This window comes from Mustela erminea, chromosome 10, assembly GCF_009829155.1.
Source record: "Mustela erminea isolate mMusErm1 chromosome 10, mMusErm1.Pri, whole genome shotgun sequence".
NCBI lineage: Eukaryota > Metazoa > Chordata > Mammalia > Carnivora > Mustelidae > Mustela > Mustela erminea.
Genome location: NC_045623.1, coordinates 62,365,152 through 62,387,689, shown reverse-complemented (window position 1 = coordinate 62,387,689; position 22,538 = coordinate 62,365,152). Strand labels below are relative to the sequence as shown.

The 22,538-nt window shown below is 45.6% G+C and overlaps 1 protein-coding gene and 1 non-coding gene across 2 annotated transcripts; both read left to right on the top strand.

Moving 5' to 3' along the window:
- Window positions 1–1,098: 1,098 nt before the first annotated feature.
- LOC116567093 lies at window positions 1,099–22,154 on the top strand. Its single transcript, XM_032301954.1, has 4 exons — window positions 1,099–1,173; window positions 1,547–1,620; window positions 19,284–19,508; window positions 20,256–22,154. The coding sequence occupies exons 1-4, from the start codon at window positions 1,143–1,145 to the stop codon at window positions 20,544–20,546; spliced, it is 621 nt and encodes a 206-aa protein (XP_032157845.1). The 5' UTR covers window positions 1,099–1,142; the 3' UTR covers window positions 20,547–22,154.
- LOC116568356 lies at window positions 11,510–11,616 on the top strand. The gene has a single exon (XR_004276574.1). It is a non-coding gene; the product is annotated as a U6 spliceosomal RNA (small nuclear RNA).
- Window positions 22,155–22,538: the final 384 nt, after the last annotated feature.

Below are 22,538 nucleotides of genomic sequence, written 5' to 3'. Positions count from 1 at the left end.
AAACCTCCTTAAATGCATCCTACTGGATTTGGGATGACATCCAAATTCTTAACCTTGCCTTTTAAGATCTCACCTTATCTGGGCTATACCACCTTTCCAACTATTTTGTAGCCATACTGGGTGTGACTTTATCAATGAAGGTAGCCTGGGTTCTACTACAGTAAAAAAACAAACAAAAATCTTGGTGACTTAAGACAAATATATATATATATATATATATATATATATATATATATATTTCTTGCTCCTGCTCCATATCCATCAAGGGTTGGCAGGGCTTCTGATCACATTGCCTTTTCTGGGACCCAGCCTAATGTAGCACCTACTTTCAGGAACATTACAGATCTCGTGGTAGACAGAAAGAAGCTTTGAAGGGTCTTGGCCAGGCAGTTAAATTCCTTTGCCAGAGAATGTACCAGGTCGCTTCTCAAAATTCACTGGTTAAAACTAGTCTCATGCCCACTCCCTCATCCCCCTTAACCCTCCACCCCTAGCCACTGGGAGACCAGGAAGTACAGTCCAATTGGCCTGGAAGACAGAGAGCTATCCATACTTGGTAGCCAGCCCTAATGACAGCCGCACTGGACTTCTTCAGTTCCTCAAACAAGATAAACTATTTCTTGCCTAAGAACCTTTATATTAGCCCTCTCACTTCTTTCCTGTTGTTTGGTCAATTTCTCTTTCCTTTGGATGTTGGCTTTAATGACACTTGAAGAGGCTTGCTTTCATACTGCGCCCTTCCCCCGTCTAAATTACATTCCCCTCTTATACTTTCTCGTAAGTCTGTTTTTTCTTTATAGCGGTTGGTAACTCAGGAATGTAATAAATAACACTCTTTCCCTCTTGAGCTCAGAACCAGCTGGAAGTTAGATATAGGAGTCAGATGAATGGGGATCACAGTGTTATTCTGATAGAGGAGAGATCGCAGGGCTTGGCAGGCACAACGAGTTTCCCAGCGCTTTACTCGGAATTGAACTTATTTGCGGGTCCCTGGCGGAGGTGGGCACTTGCAAGCCACTTCCAGATAGACAGTGTGTGTACATTCTGTGGACAAATTCATTCTGAAAGACAGAGCAGTGGCTGGGGTGGGCATTCTGGGTCTTTCTTCTGACTTTAGCAATCAGATAACCCACACCTTTCTCATGGGAAGGAAATATGGGATGGAGAAAGTGGGTAAGAAATTACTCTAGCGAATATCCCCTCATGGAAAGCTGAAGCCAGGGAACCGGAGATTTCTTTGTAACAACAGAATTTACCTACATGGGTTATTCCATATTTCTTTATGTGTTATTTTAAGATCTGTTTTGCCTAAAAGAGGCAGGATAGGCATTCCTTGTCTTCACTGAACCCACAGCATTTAGTACAGTGCTTGGCACAGAGGGTGCTCATTAAGTCTTTGTCATATGTCAGAGCCCCTGTGGAAGTCCTTCTCTTGGATCAACTCTCCGCAAAATTCGTTCTTATGTGCTTGAGACTGATTTCCAATTTTGGAATGTTTCACTCTCTTCCTCACCCTCCACCTGCTTTTTTTTTTTTTTCTCCCCAGATTGTCAGCTTGGAAATATACATTCATGTCACAATTGGAGTAAGGAGGCAGAAATGAAGAAAATTGAAATACAAGTAAGTGAACTGAGTCATTGGAGAGCATGCACAGACTAGGTTTTGATCAAGGAGGAATGCGTAATGGCTGTGCACACCGTCGTCCTTCTGGTGACTTAATTTCAGCATTCAGAACTTCCACAAAACTTTTGGGATCATAAAGTGGAAGTCATCCCTTTCCCAGTGCAGGAATCCCTTTGGCAGCATCTTCACTTGCTTACGTACTTCTGGTGATACTCAGGGCTGGGCAGTGGTAATTTTGCTGAATGCTGGTCGTTGGACCTCATTGGGAGCACTGTGGGCATGAAACTGTGGAAGGCACTTTTGGCCAAACAGAGCTGAGAGACGGTCAGTCAAATGGTGAGAAGCCCCAAGCTATGTCCCATGGAAAAGAGTTGAAGGAATGGAGCTTTTTTTTTTTTTTTTTTACCCGGCGGGGAGAATAAGTGACTGTGAGAGCGTAATAGAGGTCTTCAAGTAGTTGTGCAAATGTCTCATGGGAAGGTTGACTTAGTCTGTAATGAAGGCAATGGTTAGAGATTAGAGAGGAAAACTCTCAATATTTAAAGGAGAAATTTCTGAAGTCATAGTTAATTATCAGTGGGATAGTTGCCTTAAAAGTGGAATTAAAGGGGTGTCTGGGTGGCTCAGTGGGTTAAAGCCTCTGCCTTTGGCTCAGGTCATGATCCCAGGGTCCTGGAATTGAGCCCCGCATCAGAGTCTCTGCTTAGCTGGGAGCCTGCTTCTTCCTCTCTCTCTGCCTCTCTCTCTGCCTACTTGTGATCTCTGTCAAATAAATAAAATCTTAAAAAAAAAAAAAAGTGGAATCGAGCGCTATCCATTCAATACAAATTTGTTGTCTACTCTGTGCCAGATGCTATGCTGGCTTAATTTATGATAATTCCTACAGAGCACATAGTAGCTTGTAGTAATCATCACTTTATTTTCAAGTTCATAAAAACTACCTCTAAGTATTCTCTTTAAGAATTTGGCCGGAAGTTGGTCACCAACGTTAGTGGCTTATCAGTTCTGGAATTGACCCCTTATTCGCAAAATCTGAAAGTCTAAGATGATGTTTTCTTAGGTCCGGTGGTAGTTAGATGGATAGTCTTCTGTCAAGACAACAAGAGTTTTCGGTATTCATAAACTAGAGTTATCTGCACTTGGGATCACTTAAAATACTCTCTGTAATCTGATGGGTGACAAACACTTGTGGCAGAAAAACTGCAAAGTATCCACCAAACTCCTTTTCCTCCTCTGTGCACAGCTGAACTACAGTTCCCGGCCTCCTGTAATTAGGAGCGGCCACATGGTTGAGTTTTAGCCAATGCAGAGGGGGTGAAGGGAATGTGTGCTAGGTACAGGCCTGGCTCCGAAAACCATCTCTCCCCATCTCCTGGTTAAGTGTAAGGGACTTACACTTAGAGAAGGACAGAGCCACAGATGGAAGGAGCCTGGGTCTCTGAATGACCACATGGGAGACTGGACACTGACCAGGAGTATTTGCATTCAGTTTGGCCTGAATGGGAAATCAACTGTATTGTGTCGAACCACCGAGATTCAAGAGTATATATGTTAAAGTTGTTAGCATCTTCTTCCAACTGGTGCTGCAGGATCTGCTCGGTGGGAGAATAAATGGGAAACTGAAGTTAGGGACTTTGTTCTGCCCTTTCCTGTTTGAAGAGAATTAGTGAGGGAGGCAGAAGTAAAGGACTTAGCACTTAAATTACATACTGATGCTTCCTGTTGGTAATATTTTCTTCCCATATAATTTATAAACTTCACGAGACATGTGACCGTGTCCTACATCTTCTTCTATATTTAATCTTTTGCAGGATATTTATTGAGAAGTGCCAGGTAGCTTGGGGATTTCAGAAGAAATATAGGTAGCACATTTTGTTAACTGTGTTGTTTATTTATTCAACAATTGTTGAGCATTTACCATGGGCCAGGCACTGGTAAACATTAGCGATCAAAAGTGGCAGTATGTGCTCCCAAGCTGGGGGATAACAAGGGAAATAGATAATATGGGGGCAAGACGAGTCAAGTATGATGATGCTATGAGAAAGGGCACAGGATGTTCTGGACTCACACAGAAGAGACATCTGACAAAGGTAGTGGCCAGAGACTTGTCTTCTAAGGAGGTGATGAATAAATTGAAATGTGAAGGCTGAGGAGGAGTAGCTAGGGGGAGAGGAGTCAGTGGGGAGAGAAAGAGCATTGTAGGATGAGGGAATGCATGAACAAAGGTCTGACTATGGGGCATGACTATGGGACACGTTTGGAGGGACCGAAGGGTAACCTGAAAAGGGAGAATGGAGAGGATAAGCATGAGAGGAGGGACTTGTAATAAATGCATGCACACATGTATTAAATGCATACAGAAGGCCTTGTACTCTAGGTGTATACATTTACCTAGGAGGACATATGGCTGATAACCCATCAAGATATCAACAGTTGTGAAGTTTGGGTAATTTCCATTTTCCTCCTTATGTTTCTCTTTTTGTTTTAAAACTTCCTACTATACACATGTATTATATGTGTAATTAAAAAAAAAGTAAATGTTCTTTCTCATCAGTTGTAACTGCTCCTGCTGTCCCTCACTGGATCCTCATGGTGGTTCTCTGAGCAGACAGAGGTCCAGAGCTGTTACCCAGGGAAGCTGGAATTAGCTTTCCTAAATTCCTGTTGACTCTACTTTCTCTCCTTTACACCTGCCTTCCCTGCAGTTTTCTAGGTAGTTATGATGGCTTTTCTTGGAAACAGTGACACGAGTGCCGTGTTGTGTGTCTGTGTGTTGGTAGCTGGCAACTTGGTGAAAATGGGTCAACATTCTCATGATCCTGACCTACCTAAGAACCTTCCCACGTACAGAGGATGTCCTCAACCTACTGGACAACATCATTAGACTTGTTTTTTTCTGTGATACCATCGGGTTCCTGGTCCAGTGATTTGGCAGTAAGGGAGAAAGCTACTGATAATTTTAAAAAATGAAGTTAGGGAGGAGATTGTTTTCCCATTATTCTGTCAACCCATGTCTTGATTGATGAGCATGTTGTTGCTTGGTCAGACCAGTGGATGATGAATATTTACAATGAACATCCAAACACTTGAAAGTCTTAAAACACTGTATTAACATTCTCTAAATTAGGTTGTGGTAACAAACCACCACCCAAATCTCAGTCTTCGAACAAATAAGTTTATTTCTTGTGCATGCTACATTTCAGTCATGATTCTTTTCTTTTCTTTTCTTTTTTTTATAATGTTATGTTAGTCACCATATAGTACATCATTAGTTTTTGGTGTAGCATTTCATGATTCATTGCTTGCATATAATACCCAGTGCTCCATGTAATACGTGCCCTCCTTAAAGTCCATCACTGGGCTCATCCATCCCCCCAACCCCCTCCCCTCTAAAACCCTCTGTTTGTTTCTCGGAGTCTGCAGTCTCTCATGGTTTGGGCTCTGATTCTGATTCCCCCCACACCTTCATTTTTCCCTTCCTTCTCCCTATGTCCTCCATGTTTTCTTTATGCTCCACAAGTGAGTGAAACCATATGATAATTGACTCTCACTTCTTGACTTCTTTCACTCAGCATAATGTCCTCCAGTCCCGTCCATGTTGATGCAAAAGCTGGGTACTCATGTTTCCCGATGGCTGCGTAATATTCCATTTTCATCATGATTGAGGCCTTAGCTCTTTCTCTGAAACTCAGGCTGAAGTGGTAGCCCCCTGTCTGAAATATTGTCGTGTGTCCTAGAGGGGAGAGAGAGGTAACATCACTAGATAGCTCTAAAGTTTTGCACACTTCCACTCATATCTGATTGGCTAGAGTGAGTCCCATGACTTGACAAGGAAGAGTGGCAAATATTTCCATGAACATCTCAACTCTCTGTCAGTTTCTTTATCTACAACAATGGAAATAGGTAAAATAGATTATGGTATATTTAAACCATGGAATATCATGCAGCTAATGAAAAAGTGAGAGAAATGCTTTTAAAAAGTTGAGTTGACCTGGGTCCCTGGGTGCCTTAGTTGCTCAGGTGTCTGCTTCAGGCTCCGGTCATGATCTCAGGGTTCTCCCTGCCGAGTAGAGAGTCTACTTCTCCTGTTCCCTCTGTGCTCTCTCTCTGTCTCACTCTTGCTCTCTCTTTTTTTCTCTAACAAATAAATAAGTAAAATCTTAAAAAAAAAGAAAAGAAAAGAAAAGAAAAAGGATGAGTTGACCTAAAGAAAAACCTATGATACTACATTACATGAAGAAAGCAAGCCAAGAGTAATGTGTAAAGCATTGTCACATTTGGCCATACATTAAAAAACAAAAACAAAAACAAAAACAAAAAACCCTACACCTGAGATATTTGTTTGCATGAGAATATAAGGAGAAGAGCTAACATTTAATGAGTGTCTACATCATAGGCTCATCACTTTGCTAAGTTTTTTACATGCATTTGCTCATTTAATCCTTGGAAAATCCAAAGAAAGGAATAGAAAGTTCCCTATGAAATGATGGCCATCAGCTACTTTCATTGGGGGTGGGATAAAGAGATTGCACTTATATTTAAAAGCGTATGATACATTTTTCCTGGTCACAATAGGTGGATTAATTGGCTTTTGTCATGAAACAAATGACCACAAAATCCGAGTGCTATCTAAGGTTAAGTATATTTTTTTCCTGCCTATGGGTCTGCAGGTTAGTTGAGGGGGCTTACACTTCCTAAGGTCCGGGTGGGTGGTCTCTTCTCCCTACTGCACAGGGCTCCCTGGCGGTTTTTGGAGTAGTGATGCCGGCTTCTCCTGGAACTGCTGATCCGAGTACCATACCACGTGTGTTTGTGTGCACCCCGAACAGTTATGGTGGGGGACCCAATGCAGGGCCGCTTGATGTGTCTCATTCTGGAATGCATCCTAGAGAGGCAGGTCCTACCAGGGATCTGTTCTTCTCATGGCAGAGGTTGGGGCAAATGGAAACATGGGAAGCTTTTTCAGACCGAGGCTTGAAACCAGTATACTCTCCTTTTGCCCACTTTCTGTTAGCTGAAGCAAGCCACATGGCTAAGTCCAATATTAGTGAACCTGGGAGGTCATGGAGGATATGGAAGGAGATAGGGAATGTGTGCTGTATAGTCATCTATGACAATCCACATTCATTGCTTTGTTAGTTACAAAAACAATAAAATGAGGAAAAGAGAATACTTAGCCAGGATGGTTTAAATTGTGTTCAATATATTACAAAGTTGCATTAAGCATTTCTTAAGAATACAAACTCCATATTTACAATTATAATGAGCTTAGTGATGGTCACATGGATGTTTAATTAACCAGGGTACTCATTGCCTAGAAGGGCAGGTAGGCGTTTATACCAGCTTGGCTTATACGGCCTGTGGTGTGATGTTCTAAGCATAATTCAGGGACTTTAATGGCCCTCTGTATGCATCTCTGCTAATTGTGTGGCCATCTGCAGTGCAAGGAGCTTAAATCATGAAATCATAGATTCTTAGAGCAGGAAGGGCTCTGGTGCCCATGGTAGGCAGGTGCCTTCTAACTTACATGGACAGCTGCTTTTGCCAATTATAGTTATTCTTGATTGGGTGTGTCTCACATTGCTGGAAAGTGGTTATGGAAATCAAAATTCCTTCATTTAGCCAGTGGGGACGGTGAACCTCCCAGCTGTCACTTACCTGAGTGACACATAAAATTAGTGGCTAAGATGGGATTGAAACCCAGGTGTCTAGAGGGGGCCAGGGCCTTTTACTTTTCTCTCTGTGTAACACAAACATCAAATGTGTGGATCATTTGGGAATATTCACTAGGCCCTGAAACTTCCATTACTCTCTTTAAAATATATATTGTCTTCTTTCTCTGTTGCTTCCTCTGTCTTGTGAGAACCCAAGCATTTCTTAGACCAACGACCTGAATCCTGCAAAGAAAACACCAGTTGGCACAGACACTGAAATAAAGAGTGCCACATTAAATTCCTGAAGACACTGGCCAGGGAATCATGCCTATTTTAATTTCCTTTCTAGTCAAGCTAATTTAGACAATATCTGCTGATCTAGCTCATGGGAATCAACCGCATAAAGAAAATATTTTATTAAGGGCTTTGTAAGGGCTAAGAGGTGTATTCCTCAATTTTCAGAGATTTACCCACCGCTTTTTCCATTTTGTTATGTCCACTTACAGATCTAAAATTAATTTTCTTGATATTTTTCTTTAAAGAGATTTACTTTCTTAAAACTTAAGGATATTTTTTGTAGGAGAAGATGTCTTACAATTTTAAGCGGATAACAAATATTATTTGCCAGAAACATTTAGACCGCTGTAAAAATAAATGCATGGTCAATAAAATAGATAGATTTGTCCTTGTGCCACTGAAAGTATTCTCCTACTCTACAGAAGGTCGGTGTTCTCCACTGATATAGTAGAAAAGCATGGGCCTTGGAATCAGGAAAACGTGGGTTCAAATCTCAATGCATTTCCTTTCCAGTATAATGATTTTGGGTAATTTCCTTAAATTAGTTTCTTGTCTATAAAATGAAATGACAACAGCTATCTCATAGTATGCGTGTGCATGCATGTGTGTGTGTGTGTGTGTTCACGTTAAAAAAGCATCAAATGTCATTCCTAACTCATAATAGGAGTTCAAAAAAGTTTAGCTACCTTCTTTCCCTCATCCCCCCTCCCCCAATGGCATTTATGGACCCTGTTGTTGGATAAAGGAATGATCTGTGGGCAGAATTAAGTGTTCCTTGAATAATTTGCTGATCAGTGCCTTACCATATATCTAGAAAATGTGCTAAATATTGTGGGTACGGTGAAAACTGGGTAAATGGACTTGAAGACTTGGATTCCAGTAGTATTTCATCACCTTTGGATAAGTCACTAAACGTCTCTGAGCCTCAGTTCCCTCGTCTGAAGGTGATAATTGCCATTTCCCCAAATTTCTTGGAACTTGGGTAAGGAATGGCATAGTAGCAGGTGGAAAAGCCATTGATGCACTGCTACAGGCATTTCTGCTATAATGTGACATGGAAGTCCCTGCAAAGCTTGGTGTTCTGCAGAGTTGCACATTAAAAAGTAACAGAAATGAGATTGAGGCAGACCACTGAAAACCTGTGCAATATCGTAACCGTAATGCTAAGATAAAACTCTAAGCATCCTAATAGAAATAATAGAACTAGAAAGACCCGTTAAATATATACACACACACATATACACACACACGCAAATATAGGACTTGACCTTAAAACTGGTGAAGCTTACTTGATGGAAGGCATAAGGGAGAAATGAGACTGCTGAGTTATGGGGTGGAGGGCAGGTGCTTGAAGACTGGTTGGGGGGGGGCACACCAAGCAATAAGCTCTTTTAAGAAAGGCAGTGTAGGCAGACAGCCCAGTGGGAGGATGGAGGGTAAACGGGCACTATGCCCAGTCCTCCAGTTATTTTTTTTTTTTTTTAAGATTTTATTTATTCACTTGACCGAGAGAGATCACAAGTAGGCAGAGAGGCAGGCAGAGAGAGAGAGAGAGGAGGAAGCAGGCTCCCTGCTGAGCAGAGAGCCCAATGCGGGACTCGATCCCAGGACCCCGAGATCATGACCTAAGCCGAAGGCAGCAGCTTAACCCACTGAGCCACCCAGGTGCCCCCAGTCCCCCAGTTCTGTACGCCTCTGAGGTGATTGCATTTCCCTGAGTAGGACAGTTTCTGTTCCGCTGCTGTTCCTCAGTGGAACAAAATGCTAACATCCTGAGAAAAATCAGTGTGAAAGAGCGAGGCTCTCATTCCTCTTGTGATCCATCTTAGCGTGTCTTCAAGTCACACGTGTCACAATATTGTGTAGTAGAGCAGGGCAGCCACATAGGCTGATGTGGAGAGTGAGGGGTTCAGTTCTCAACCACGAGCTTGCCCCTGTCCCGGGCTTCGTGAGCTGAGCAAGCAGAGACTCCCAGGGGCAGAAGACACTCAGTGCCTTCCCTCTGTTCCCCGTTTGGCTGGGCCACAACCCCTCCTCTCCTTGGTTCCAGGGTTCCTCTTCCTCACTAGTCTGTGTCTTCTAGGGAGAGAGGGCTCTGTCATAGTTACTGGTGTGCTCTGAGGGCCTCCACAGGGGCCCTGGAGGAGAACGCTTGCAGTACAGCTGAACCCCCTTTGCTAGCAGGGAAGGGCCCTGGGCTCTCCTGAGAGCATCGGAAGCAATGGACCACCTTGAGATGAGGATGCAGCACTCTGCCAGGACAGGGACACTGTCTCATTCAGCTCTATCTCCAGCATCTCTGTCGCTGCCAAGTGAGGCAGGGACTCCTCAGTGGGCCCCAGCCCTACTTTACCGACAGGAGAGCATGAAGGGGCAGGCGGCATGTCTTCCTCCTCAGTCCTCCTTCTTCCCTCCCCTCCTCACCCCGCCCTCCCTTAATTTCATTCTTCTGACAAATACTGATCGAGGACCTATCCCATATCACACATTATACACGGTCCTGGGAATGAAGTGACGGGCAAGAAAAGACATGGAATCTGCCCTCATGGTGCTTCTATGTCACCTAGAGGTCAAGCCCTTAACCCCTGGAGCCGGATTGTCTGACTCTGATATCCGGTTCTGTCCTTGACACACAATATGCATTTGGTCAAACTCCTGTCTCTGAATCTATCTCCTCATCTATAAAATAAGGATCACAAGGGAATCTGTTTCAGAGGGATGTTATGGATAGTAAATGATTCGATGACTACTGAACCCAGTAAGTGTCCTGTAAATGTCAACTGTAATCACTAGTATTATAGTGGCTATATAGAGTTAATAAATAAATTAATATGAAACCATAATAAGCGGCATGTGTTAGGAGTGAAAAAAAGCCAGGTGGGAATTGCCTGTGATCTGGAACTATGTTTTCCTTGTGGTGTACCTAGCAGGATATTGGACGTTACCTGATGGGGAGTCGGGAGACAGTTGAGCTACTGACCTAGAAGATTTCCAAACACTTCTGGCTTTAAGGAAGTAAAATGGAAGATCTTCTTCTTCTTTTTTTTTTTTTTTTAAACATTTTATTTATTCTTCAGAGAGAGAGGGAGAGCGAGCGAGCACAGGCCGACAGAACGGCAGGCAGAGGCAGAGGGAGAAGCAGGCTCCCAGCTGAGCAAGGAGCCCGATGTGGGACTCGATCCCAGGACGCTGGGATCATGACCTGAGCCGAAGGCAGCTGCTTAACCAACTGAGCCACCCAGGCGTCCCCAAAAATGGAAGATCTTCTTAAAGGGGATGATCCAAAAGGGCCTTTCTACAGAGGGGCTAAAATATAAAGTATATAAATGTCGACCCTGGGAGAGGAGAGTGGTTTGGGAAGGGCGTTCTGGGAAAAGGAAAAGGCAGGGAAGAGCCATCACCAGTGATCAGCAAACTGAGGACTTTTTCTATGGGTTCTGCACTAGGTCAATTCTGTTAAAAGATCTTCTTTCTCCATGGGTCAGTTAAAGAGTCTATTGTGGTGGGGGGGAATCTCTGTTGTGGCTTTTAAGCACTGGACATGGGACATTGGAGAGTGGGGAGATGGGGCAGAGAGAGAGGGAGGGAAAGAGAACCCCAGTCAGATTCCCTGCTGAGTGGGGACCCCCCGCCACTGAGTGGGGAACCCCCCCCCCCACCCAGCATGGGCGGGGCTCGATTCCAGGTCCCTGAGATCACGATCTGAGCCAAAAACCAAAGAGTCCGTTGCATAAATGACTAAGCCACCCAGGTGCCCCTGGTTTTATCCATATCTTGAAGATTCTGGAACTCCGTGTCTTTTCAGGCTCTTCCTATGGCTCCGTCTACACTGCCATGTCTGTTGGATAGTTGCTGTATTTCCCAGACTACCCTTGAGCAAAATAAAGAAAGGAAATACAATGATCATGCACTTCCACATTCCAAATTCACGCCCAGGGCTCACCTCAGCAGCACATATACTTAAATTGGAACACTACAGAGGAGATCACCTTGGCCCTTGAACAAGGATGATGTGCAAATTTGTGAAGCATTCCATATAATAAGCAAACAAACAAACAACTTCACTCCCAATCCCTAAGTTTCAAACAATATGTGTTACTAGCCACATACAGCTTGGGTAACCTGGGTCATGTCATCTCATTTGCCTGTTCATTCACGAATCCTCGTTCAGCAAATACCGATTGGGCAAGAAGTATGTGCTAGCATGACAGGTTAGATGGGTCACTTGGGGCCTTGGCTTCTCCACCAATTGCATGAAGGCCTGGGCCAGATCACTGACTCTCCACTGCAGTGTTGACTCCCAACCTCCATTTTATTAAACAAATTAGAGTTGATTCAAGGTTATCCCTTTAATAGCTTCAGCTTACACCCTGGGATACTGAAAAGCTGTCTCTAGTGGGAGAGAAAACAGTGGAGTGGCAGCTAGCAGCTGGAAATGTTTATTATTATTAGCCCATAAATTGTTTTCTCTGCCTAGGCTGTTAAGGCTATGTGAGTCTTACCTGTCCAAGACACCATGGGAAGGGTTGAGAACTGCTGGACTTGGTGTTCTCTGAGGCCCTTCCTGGTTTTGACATTCTCTGAGTCCTGTGATTATTTCTGTTTTTCCTTTGCTCTTTCATTTTTTAAAAAAAGATTTTATTTATTTATTCGACAGAAAGAGATAACAAGTAGGCAGAGAGACAGGCAGAAAGAGTTGGGGGTGGGGGAAGCGGGCTCCCTGTTGAGCAGAGAGCCCGATGCGGGGCTCGATCCCAGGACCCTGGGGTCATGACCTGAGCTGAAGGCAGAGGCTTTAACCCACTGAGCCACCCAGGCGCCCCAACTTTGCTCTTTCATTTAACACCAATTCACATGCATGTTTCCAAGAATCCATGTGGCTCTCAGGGATTATGCTTCAGTTTTGCTTGTAGTTTCCCTATAGATTCCTCCCTCTTGATTTACTCTGTTTACAGACCTTTTCAGAACCTTCATTTCAATGAATCCTGAGTGTGTGTGTGTCCCCACACTCAAAGTCTTTTTTTTTTTTTTTTAAAGATTTTATTTATTCATTTGACAGAGATAGATCACAAGTAGGCAGAGAGGCAGGCAGAGAGAGAGAGAGGGAAGCAGGCTCCCTGCCGAGCAGAGAGCCCGACGCGGGACTCGATCCCAGGACCCTGAGATCACGACCCGAGCTGAAGGCAGTGGCTCAACCCACCGAGCCACCCAGGCGCCCCTCAAAGTCTTTATCTCTGGTAGCAGTAGGCACTTAGTAACTGTTGGAAAAATTAGAGAATTCTTTTTCTTTTTTAAAAGATTTTATTTATTTATTTGACAGAGAGAGATCACAAGAAGGCAGAGAGGCAGACAAAGAGAAGGGGGGAAGCAGGCTCCCTGCTGAGCAGGAGCCTGGTTGCGGGACTCAATCCCAGGACCCTGAGATCATGACCTGAGCCAAAGGCAGAGCCACCCAGGCATCCCAAATTAGCGAAGTCTTAATGATTATCAAGAACCTTACCATATGCTTACTTATACATAACCACCTTTGGATTTTTTAACTTCTTTTTTAAGGGTATTAATTCTGAAGATGGAATGGCTAGATACAAAGATAGAAGCAGGTTTTGTGCTTTTATTACCAACTGCCAGATTGCCATGGTGCTTTTGTTTTACGTAAGTGGTGGTATTGCTGATAATGCTAGTGGTAATTATTTATAACATTATCTTAAATGTTCAAATCAAGGGGTACTTTCTCTCCCTTTTTATTCTAGGTATCAATATGCTTTGCATTCCAAACTCCAATAGTTTCCCTAAAGCCAGTCAGATCAGTGCTGCCTGCTCTGACTTTGGCCAGAGAAATATGGGGCTGCTCCAGCACTAGGTATGAGCAATGTTTATGGCCACCCTTTGCCACTTCAGTACCAGCCCAGTTTGGAGATTTCCATGGTGATGATGGTGATGGTAGAAGTAACTCTAAGAATCGTGTGAAAATATTATTAGCCGCATATTATAGATGAGGAGACGAAGACTCAGAGAGGGGACACAGCTTGCCTTCAGACACATGGTTAGGAACTAGCAAAGACAGGATTTACTTCTGGTTCCATCTGACTCCACGCCTGTCTCTTTCCTCTAAACCGTACTACACCACTCCCCAAGTGGACGCTCAAGGTCAGGAGCCCCATGGGACCAGCAGGTCTGTCAAGTTCTGCAGGACCGAGCTGTTTATCGTTGCAGAGGACACTCATCACTGTGCTAATTACATTAATTGCTGCCCACTCTGGGGCTAGGTGGGTGGCTTAACACTACCTAGCAACATGGTAATGATGCCTGGGCCTGCCTTTCTGTGTGAAAACATATGCCTGCCTCCCCCCATCCGCCTCATTTAAACTTCTTCCCATGGTGGCCAGAGATAGTAATTGTAGGTTCTATGGGTTGGAAGTTAGTGACTCTCCACCCTGTAGGGGAAAGGTCAAGACTCCGAACTTTGCCCTCTATCAACGTCAGCTGTGTGCTTGACACTTGATCTAAGGGATCTTTATAATTCTCGTGATGGCTCAGAAGTAGGTATTATATTATTGCTGCTTTGTTTATAGGGGAACCCACTCACCTCTTTGGGATCACATAGGCAGGAAGGGCTGGAAACCAGCTTAGACCTCAGGATCGTTGGAGGACAAAGTGAGTTTCCACTCATTTTCCCTAAACCACAGCACCCCTTGACAGGAGTCTTTTGCCTCCTGATGCTCCAAATTGAATTACCAGAGTAGTTGAGTCTGCATTTCCGGAGAAGAAGCAGGACACTGGGAATCGGTGTTTTCAGGAGTCCTCTACTGCCGAGGGATGAATATTTGACATTTCAACCTTTCTGCTACCACCCCTTCCCTGAGCTTCTCAAGGAAATGGTAACAGAGCGTTCCAGTTGACTTTTTAAGAAGTAATCTGAAGACTACATCCATGTACTTCCTGGGAATGGACAAGATGGCTTTGGCAGCTCATCATAATTGGGCAAATGACTTAACTTCCCCAGAGACCCAGATAACAGAGGTTAATTTAGGAAGTAATTGACTTTGGAATGTTGTGTATGCATGCACTGTATGGGTGTGTCCATATCCGTATATGTACGTATACATGTCAATAAATGTGTGTGCGCATGCGCCCATGTGCACACCTATGTGCGTTCTTCAAGAAGTCTTGCAGTACTGGTCTGCTTAGATAACTTGGTGCTTTTCTTGCCTACCGCCTATCTGTAAATGAAGTTTAAAAATATATTTTACTGAAGTTCAAAACAATGGTGTTGGGGCACCTGGGTGGCTCAGTGGATTAAGCTGCTGCCTTCGGTTCAGGTCATGATCTCAGTGTCCTGGGATCGAGCCCCGCATCGGGCTCTTTGCTCAGCGGGAGCCTGCTTCTCTCTCTCTCTGCCTGACTCTCCGCCGACTTGTGATCTCTCTCTCTGTCAAATAAATAAATAAAATCTTTGGGGAAAAAAAAAAAAAAACAATGGTGTTATGTAATAACACAGAGCTGTGGGTAAGATATGAGGAGGTAGACCAGTACTGAATCTTGGTTCTGCCACCTACCAGCTGTTGTGACTTGGGCAAGTCACTGAACCTCTCTGGGCATCCATTTTCTCATTCTTAAAAATAGAGACAGTAACAGTTCTGACCTCATGGGGCTGTTGTAAGTCAGGGACATTTTTAAGGTCACAGACTATGTTGATAATCTTCTCTGCACCCAGCCAGATTCAGGTTTGGAAAGAATAGGCTTTGGACTTAGACAATCTCTCGACTCTGATTCCAACACTCCCATATTGACTGTGTGACATTGGAGAAATTACTTAACTTCTCTGGGCTTCAGATTCCTCCCATGAATAGAGGCTCCAGCCTCAGACCATTACTGGAACTTTTCAAGCACATTCTACCTTTGGGTCTTTCATACTTGCAGTTCCCTCCGCCTCCAAGGATCCGCAGACTTCACTCTCCCCTCCTCAGGCCTCTGCCCACCTGTCACTTTATCAGGAAGGCACTCCTTAATGACCTTCATGACATGGCACCCCCAGTCTCTCCCAATCCCCCATTCGACTGTCCTTCTCACTTCTCAGTGAAATAGTATGTATTTATGTATTTACTTTTATTTTCTCTCTCCTCCTGCCCCCAGTAGAATGTTAAGCTTTATAGGAATAGATTTCGTTTTGATCCTCCCCTTTTTTCTTTCTTTCTTTTTTTTTTAATTGAATGATAGCTGACATACAATGTTATATTAGTGTCAGGCGCAGAACCTAGCAAATCCACAGGTACACATATCATGACATGTTCACCAGGATACGTGTCATTGCTGTCACCGTACAATGTTGCCGTACGATCTCTTTCTGCTGTGTCCCCAGAGCCCGACATATAGTCGGCACTCCATAAATAGTTCCTGTGTGCCTGGAAGTGTGTGGCCTCTCTCCAAAATGCCCGGGAAGAGCCCGCTTCAATGCTCCAAGTGACTCCAGGCCTGGATGGCTCACTGACCAGCATGTATGTTACCCAGACCAAGGCAACGAGCAGCGAGGAGGAGGGTCAGGGACCCACTCCCTTCACGCTTGCGCCCCGGGACCAGTGTTGTTGCGTGTGTGGCGGTGATGTGCCCCCGCTCATACTCGTCCTTCCTGCCGTGGTCTCAGGGCTGTCTGGAATTCCCATGGCAGCTTTACAGTATGATTAATTCCGCTCATACAGATGCATACCGATCATAGATAAGGATCACTCAAGGTTTACATCTGACACCACCACAACACATGGAAAGTTAGAAGCAGGATACCTAATTATTCCCAACCTGGGAAAGCAAAAACACAAAGTTGGCTAGCTGAACCCCTTTCCTCCACTGGCCTCTCCCTCCCCTTCCTTCTCCCTGTCCTGATTCTGTTCCTGTCACAAAGTGTGGTAGCTTAGTGAGGTGAGGGACAGCCCTGGGAGCCCAGGGCTCGAGACCCAACACCCGCAGTGGGAGCTCTGTGAGACCTCAAGTGGGTTGCCCCACCCCCCGAACCTCAGTTCCCTCTTCTTGAAGATGGGCCTGGAGAACATACTCAAGAATACGTCTTGGGGGGCGCCTGGGTGGCTTAGTTGGTTGGGCAAGTGCCTTCGGCTCAGGTCATGGTCCTGGAGTCCTGGGATTGAGTCCTGCATTGAGCTCCCTGCTCGGCAGAGGGTCTGCTTCTCCCTCTGACCTCTCCCCTCTTATGCTCTCTTTCATTCTCTCTCTCTCTCTCTCAAATAAATAAGTAATTAAAAAAAAAAAAAAAAAGAATACATCTTGAGCGGAAGACGACCGAATGTGACACGTAGAGCATAGAGTGGCTACCTCACAGGCAGCATGCTAGTGCCTTCCATGCTGACTGACTTACCTGACTGTGGGGTTGGGATAACCTTGCATTGGCTTCAGTCAACTTTTAGAATAGGCAACCCAGCTGCAAATCCAGACAAGGCCTTCGGGGCTCAGTACCTCATAAGGCTTTCACGGAGGCCCGACTGTTTGCATGGCGAGGTTTCTGAAGAGCCTGGAGAAGGGGGAACTGGGACATCACAGCCATGAGAGACACAGTCGCTGCTAATACGGGTTTCCTAGGGCCGCTGGAACAAATGCCACAAGCTTGGTGGCTTCAAACAATAGAAATTTATGTTCACACAGGTCTAGAGGCCCAGAACCCTATGCTCCCATGGAAGGCTCCAAGGGAGAAGCCATTCTTTGCCACGCCCAGCTTATGGTAGCATTGCTCTGACCCCTGCCTCTCCCTTCACATGGCTGACTTAGGGTCCACTCTAAACCCAAAATGATCTCATCCTGAGATCCGTAGTGATGTCTGCAAAGACCCTATTTCCAAATAGGGTCACATTTCCAAGTACAGAGGGTTAGATATATCTTTTTGGAGGACATAATTCAACCTAACCCACTACAGCATCCTCACTCCCCACCTACCCCTGCCCCAGAATGTCAGATTCGGCAAAGGGACGGAGTGTACAGCTGAAAAAGCAGGGTTTCCAGTCAAGAGGGAGCCAAGCACTACTGGAAGGTGGGCAGGGAGTTGATTCATTCGTCCTTTGATCCGGAAACACTTGCTGGGCCTCTCTGCTGAGCTTGCTGCCGGGAATTAGGGAGTACAGGCCCTGCCTTCAAGGAGTTCACAGACGGGTAGCGGCAGACAGAGAAACGGGCGGTTCCAGCTCAGAACGGCAGGGAGGTGCGGGGGGTGGGCCCTGGTGCTGGGAGGCTGAGCAGGTCTGGGTCCCAACTCTGGAGGAGGGGCGGTCAGAGAAGACTCCTGGAGGCAGGACCGCCTCACCCGAGGCTGGAGGGATGAGGCCATAGCAGCCCACCTGCTGAAGGAGGGAAGAGCGCTGGGAAGAGAGGAAGGAGAGCCTGGCCTCTGTGGGTTCTGCACAGAGTGGGGGTGGTGGGCTGGAGAGGCAGGCAAGGGGTCCAATTGTATAGGGGGCTTTTACAAATAAAAAGTAGAAAAAGCCTTTGGTGAAAAGTGATGTCCCAATGGATTTTAAGATCGTATTTGTCATGTCGTGTCTTTTTAAAAGAACCAGATCACATACACAGGGAAGTGCATGAATCCCGAGTGTAAGTTGGTGAAGCAGTGAGTAGCTTCACGTGCACCCCACCGAGGTTGCTTGGGTGTATGGATGGTCAGTGGTGGGGGCTGGATAGAGGAGAGTCTGAGATGGACCCAGGACTCAGAATTCCTTTTTGGTCCTATGGAAAAATGACCCCGATTACAGCAAGAGCCTGGGATCTAGAGAAGGCAGACTCAGGTGTGAGCCCCATAGCTGGTATTCCCTTGCTGTGTGATCTCAGGCAAATGACTTTGCTTCTTTTATTCTCAGTCTTACCATCCACAGAATGGGCCAAGAGGATCTGCCTCCCCGAGACGTTGTGAAGGTTGAAATGAGACAAAGCTGGGGAAAGCATTATGCAAAACAGTTGCCAATAGGATTCTCAAGTTCTACCGGGTCTCAGGTCTGGACTGCTTCACTTCATCTTCTTCCTTTTCTACCTGACAGTTTTTCCAGTAAAAAAAAAGGAGAGGAGGGAGAGATTTTCTGTTTTTGCAGTGCTTTTTTTTGTTTGTGTGTTTGGTTCCCATTCCCAGATAATCTGCCCGGGATCCGGATCCAGGTCCATACCCAGAGGGTCACTCTCATGCCCTTCCTTGTCCCTGCCCTCCCACTCACTGCCGGTCGTCCCACCCAACCAGGCCCCGGTGAGGCAGAGGAAGGAGGGAGAGAGCTGGGGAAGAGGTTTGAGGCTGAAGATGAATTTGATTCTTTCCCAGCTTTCTCGGAGGACCCGCCATCCCCAGGCTGCACTGGGCAATGGGGAGTGTCGGTGGTGCGGGGAGAGAGCCGTAGGCGGGAAACACGGCATTCCCACTCAGATGATGGGCTGGCTCATTTACTGAGGCAAAACAAAAAGAGCAGAGCAGAGCAGAGCAAAGCCAGCTAGGGTCTAAGTCTTCCCACTCAGAGGCAAAAGCCCCAAAGGAGTTGAGTAACAGAGGAGGCCACTTTATTGGGTAAAACACTATAAAGAAGGTGAGCTCAGCAGGGGACTCCCGTCCCCTGTCAGATTCTTGGCGGTTCTGCAATAACTCTCTTGAAGTGTTCTAGAGCATTCTTTGACAGACATTGTCTCCTAGGATCCTCACAACAAGACCCATCACTAAGTATCGTTAATACTTTTCAGACTGACCCTTCCAGTGACTTGCCCCGGATCACCCTGTCAAAAGGAAGGAAACAGCTCTGGGCCCACCCGGATCCAGCTGCGAAGTTCCGGCTCTCTCCACGCAGCCCTGCTGTCTGGCTGAAGGTCCGTGGACAGGAGCCACACGTATTATCGGGCTGCCTCACATTGCGTGCATTTTTCGTATGTGTACGCACATGTCAGCCAGCGCGTTGCTGTGCCTGCTGGGTGAGTCGTAATGATTGCATTTTGAGTAGCTAAGTGCGTTTTTGCTGGCAAGGCCCCATGCAAGGAGAACAGGAAGGGAAGCATACAAGCCCTCTGTGTGGGAAGCCAGTCACATGGGTGAGGGCTGGTCCTTGAACAAATGACTGGGAAATGGCTCTGTTTAGTCCTGGTGGAACTTTACTTCACTGGGGGCCCTTGGGTTTTTCCATGACTATTCTATTTCCAAAGCACAATTCATTCCCTATTCTTAAAAAAAAAAAGGAACTAATATTTGTTTAGCACCCACTCTGTGCCGGTCATGGTGCTGGGTGCCTTACAACAATGACCTTGCTTAATGCCCACAAACCCTGCGGAGGAGGCACCATGAGCATCTCTGCTCAGCCCCCGAGACAGATGTAGGAAGGTGGCACCATTTGTTCGAGATCTTTCTGCTGCTGTGGAGCAGAGCCGGGGCTCCTGCCCAGTGCTGGCCAAACGGCAGGCCATTCAAGTCATTGGTAAGATATTTTATTTTTCAATTCACGTTGTGAATTCCCTCTAATTCAGGACCCAGGATGCCGTGAAGGGACTCTGCCCCTGCTCTTTTAGAAAAAGAAATGCTTTATCTCTTCATTCCTGAGTAACTGCAGTGTTTTGTCCCAGAGATAAAAATCTTCGCTTCAGGTCTCTTGAGTGTGGTGTTAGGAGGGTAGTGCATGGCTGTTCTCACTTATTTGGCTTTTTTTTTCTCTTGGTGTTTTTCCCAAGGCATCAGGCCTCCTTTGGAGACTTTTCTCTGCTGTAACGATAGTTCTTTGCTGCTGGGGTGCCACCAGCCATGACAGTGAAGGCTGGACCAGGGGTGTGGATGAGCCTATCACCAGGAAGGCCTGCTGTGCCCAGAGTCCAGAAGGACCTCTGAGATTGGACATGGACTCTAATAGTCTCCCAAAGACTCCGAGTCCCCACTTACAGTGTCACCGTAGCAAGGAGAAGTCCTCAGCGCCATTTGAGACCATCTGGCCTCTGAGACAAGCATTTGGGCCACTAGCCCTTTGAAGAGGTGGCAGTTTTGCATACCTGAATGGTCTTAGTTTTTGCACTGGGCAGGCAGATTGACCAAACCTTCCGGAAGTGGAGGGAATAATAAAGATGAAGGTCTTTGCATCTTTAGGGCCTGTTCTTTCCAAATCTCTTTTAAGGCTCATGAAAGCAGAGAGCAATGGGCAGAGAGACTGGGGGAGAATGAGCTCTTGGCATGGCTGTGGTGGAGGAAGCCCCAGACTATGGCTGTGTGACCTTGGGTATTCTCCACTTCGCCTCTGAGCCCCAGTGTTTTCTTGTAGTGTTTGGCAGTGGTACTGCTCTTTCTTCCTTTCTCCTGTCCCCAGATGGTGGCTGTGACGATTAAATGGGACTATGTTTATGACATTTGAGCAGGGTCCCAACACAGAGAAGGGACTGGGCAAAAGTCAGGAAGCTCGGGTTGTACTTTAGATTCTTCCCAGAACTCTGAATCTCCTTTCTCTGGGTCTCCCCTTCTGTAAAATGAGGGGATTCAAGTAGGTAATTTTTTCCTTTAGGGTCTCTTTTGACTCAACATGCTGTAATCCTATCTCTAAGTGGAGCACTAGAAGAAAATTTTAAGAGATGAATGGATTTTTTGGTATTTAGCTACTTAGCTGTTCAACAAATACTTACTAAGGGCTTACTATGTGTCAGGTGATGGAGGTAGCACTTGCCTCATGGACCTTCTAGTCTAGAACAGATTTTCAGGGCAGCCCCTCCTCTCAGAGAGTTGAAAAAGTGCCAGGGCTCCACGGGGAGCGCTGTTCACTAAAAGAGACACATTAATGCAGACACTTTAAGGAAGCTCTTGGAGTGACCCTAGAGTTGGGGAACAGTTCCTAGGAGTCAGGAAAGTTTGTGGGAGCTCTGGCCAAGGGTGTGTATAATTGCAAAAGAGTTTGTTAATTGAGACATCTGAGAATGTGAGGATCTGCCCCTACCTGCCTGGTTCTCAAGGGGGTCATTTACTGGAACAAGGAACAATGACCGCTTCCCATGCCTTGTCTTTTCCCTAGAGGTAGAGCCAGGGAAGATGCTGGAACCCAAAGGGAGAAGAGAAGGGTGACCAGAGAAAAATGCCAGCCTTAATATGACACTTGGGCCAAGCCCAGAGGACCATGAAAAGTTACAGAGTCTCATCTGTATCCCATCAAGAGAGAAAAGGGCCCAGTTGGAGCACAAGGGCCACTTGAGAGTTGGTCTCAGGGTCATGGTCAGGAAGCTGCCTGGGGAGGTGAAAAGAACTTGGACTTTAGAGTTGGAGACTGACTTGGATTTGAAGGCATGGAACCTTGGGCAAAGGACTGAACCTCTCTGAAACAGCTTTTTAATCTGTTAAATACTTCACAGTGTTGACTTCTGGAAGATGTTATGAGGTATAATATGTCTTAGGCACCTGGGACTACCTATCGATTTGATGATTAGTGTTTATAATTATCACATCACATATTAACAGGACCTGGGTCCTGTTTCTGTGCAATATTGAAAACCAGTGGTAGAAGCAACTTTGATGAGAAATCTTAGAAGCAGTTTGTATTATCTTCTTCTTCTTTTTTTTTTTTTTTTAAGACTTATCTATTTATTTGGGGAGAGCTCACCAGAGGACACACAGGAGCGGTGGAGGGAGGAGGTGGAGGTGGGGGAGATGGAAAGGGAAAGAGAATCTCCATCAAACTCTATGCTGAGCCTAGAGCCCAACACGGGACTCGATCTCAAGACCCTGTGGTCATGACCTGAGCTGAAACTAAGAGATGCTTAATTGACTGAGCCACACTGGTGCCCCTGTATTATCATTAATATAAGTGAAATGGTGACTGAACACTGAGTGAATTGGCAGGGATTTATCTCTAGCTTAACTCACCCCTTAACCAGCTATCTGACCTTAGATAGGCATTTTTGCTCTCTTTGAGACTTGGCTTTCTCCTCTGTTAAATGGGAATAATTTTCATGCTCAACCTTTTCTCATCCATCCATTCAACATTT

What these genes read in the sequence shown, in the direction of transcription:
- LOC116567093 (XM_032301954.1), top strand. Translation starts at nt 1,143, where the DNA reads ATGGGAAGGAAATATGGGATGGAGAAAGTGG. An exon ending in TGAAGAAAATTGAAATACAA is followed by an intron (nt 1,621 to 19,283) that starts GTAAGTGAACTG and finishes AATACTTTTCAG; the next exon opens with ACTGACCCTTCCAGTGACTT. An exon ending in CGCGTTGCTGTGCCTGCTGG is followed by an intron (nt 19,509 to 20,255) that starts GTGAGTCGTAAT and finishes GTTTTTCCCAAG; the next exon opens with GCATCAGGCCTCCTTTGGAG.